This window comes from Pygoscelis adeliae, unplaced genomic scaffold (assembly GCF_000699105.1).
Source record: "Pygoscelis adeliae isolate BGI_AS28 unplaced genomic scaffold, ASM69910v1 Scaffold303, whole genome shotgun sequence".
Classification (NCBI taxonomy): Eukaryota; Metazoa; Chordata; class Aves; order Sphenisciformes; family Spheniscidae; genus Pygoscelis; species Pygoscelis adeliae.
In genome coordinates, this window is record NW_008824367.1 from 866049 (window position 1) to 866771 (window position 723).

The following is a 723-nucleotide window of genomic DNA, read 5'->3' on the forward strand; positions in this document are numbered from 1 at the left end:
CCACTCTCTGCTTGCAGGTGACCGTTACCCCCGGCGCTGGCTGAGGACGGACGCCCAGACAGTGGCACCCTGCGTACGGATCCCGGTGCTGCGTCCTCCCAGCTGCGGCTCTTGCACGTGGCCCGGCTTTCCCTCGGCTGGGAAAATGGGACCAAGTATCTTCTCTCTTCTCACTGGCACCCGCTCCCGGCGGGACCGCCCAGCCAGCTCACAGCCACCGGTGCCAACTCCCCGTCCCACTGGAAACCCGTTTTCTCCCCGGGATGCTGCCGCGCCGTAGCACCGGATGATGGCTCGGGGCTGCCGAGCAGTTGGACCTCCCCTTAGGACTTGCTGCTAAAACGGGTGCCGGTTTTTATTCCAGACTTGGGTTTTTCTTGTTAAAAGATGACCTTAGGCTCACCGGGAACCCCCAAAAATGTGGATGAGTTTGCTGCTGCTGCTCTGGGTGAAGCCCCGGCAGCGGCTCTGGGCTGAACCCGCCTGCTCGTCCCCCTCTTGGTACCCCTGGAGCTGCGGCCGGAGGAATGGCCCCAACCCCGGGGGTCTGCAGGGACGGGGAGAAAGGGGCCACCAGCCCTGTGGGGCGTCATCTATCCCAGCACCCAAGGGTGGGGGTACAATCCAGGGCTCCGCTGGGCTCCGTACCGGCCCCCAGCCCTTCTCTCCTGGAGCATCGGGGCATCTTGGTGGGGGGGGGGGGGGTCCCTCGAAAGACCTTTA

General features: G+C 64.7%; 1 protein-coding gene across 1 annotated transcript in view; it reads left to right on the forward strand.

The window, feature by feature from the left end:
* Positions 1-360, forward strand: part of GRAMD2 (GRAM domain containing 2) — an 11699-nt gene extending 11339 nt beyond the window's left edge. The window contains exon 12 of the mRNA XM_009319910.1: positions 18-360. Within this exon, the coding sequence (XP_009318185.1) occupies positions 18-21 (4 nt within the window). The 3' untranslated portion in view covers positions 22-360. The remainder of the gene's footprint in view (positions 1-17) is intronic.
* Positions 361-723: the final 363 nt, after the last annotated feature.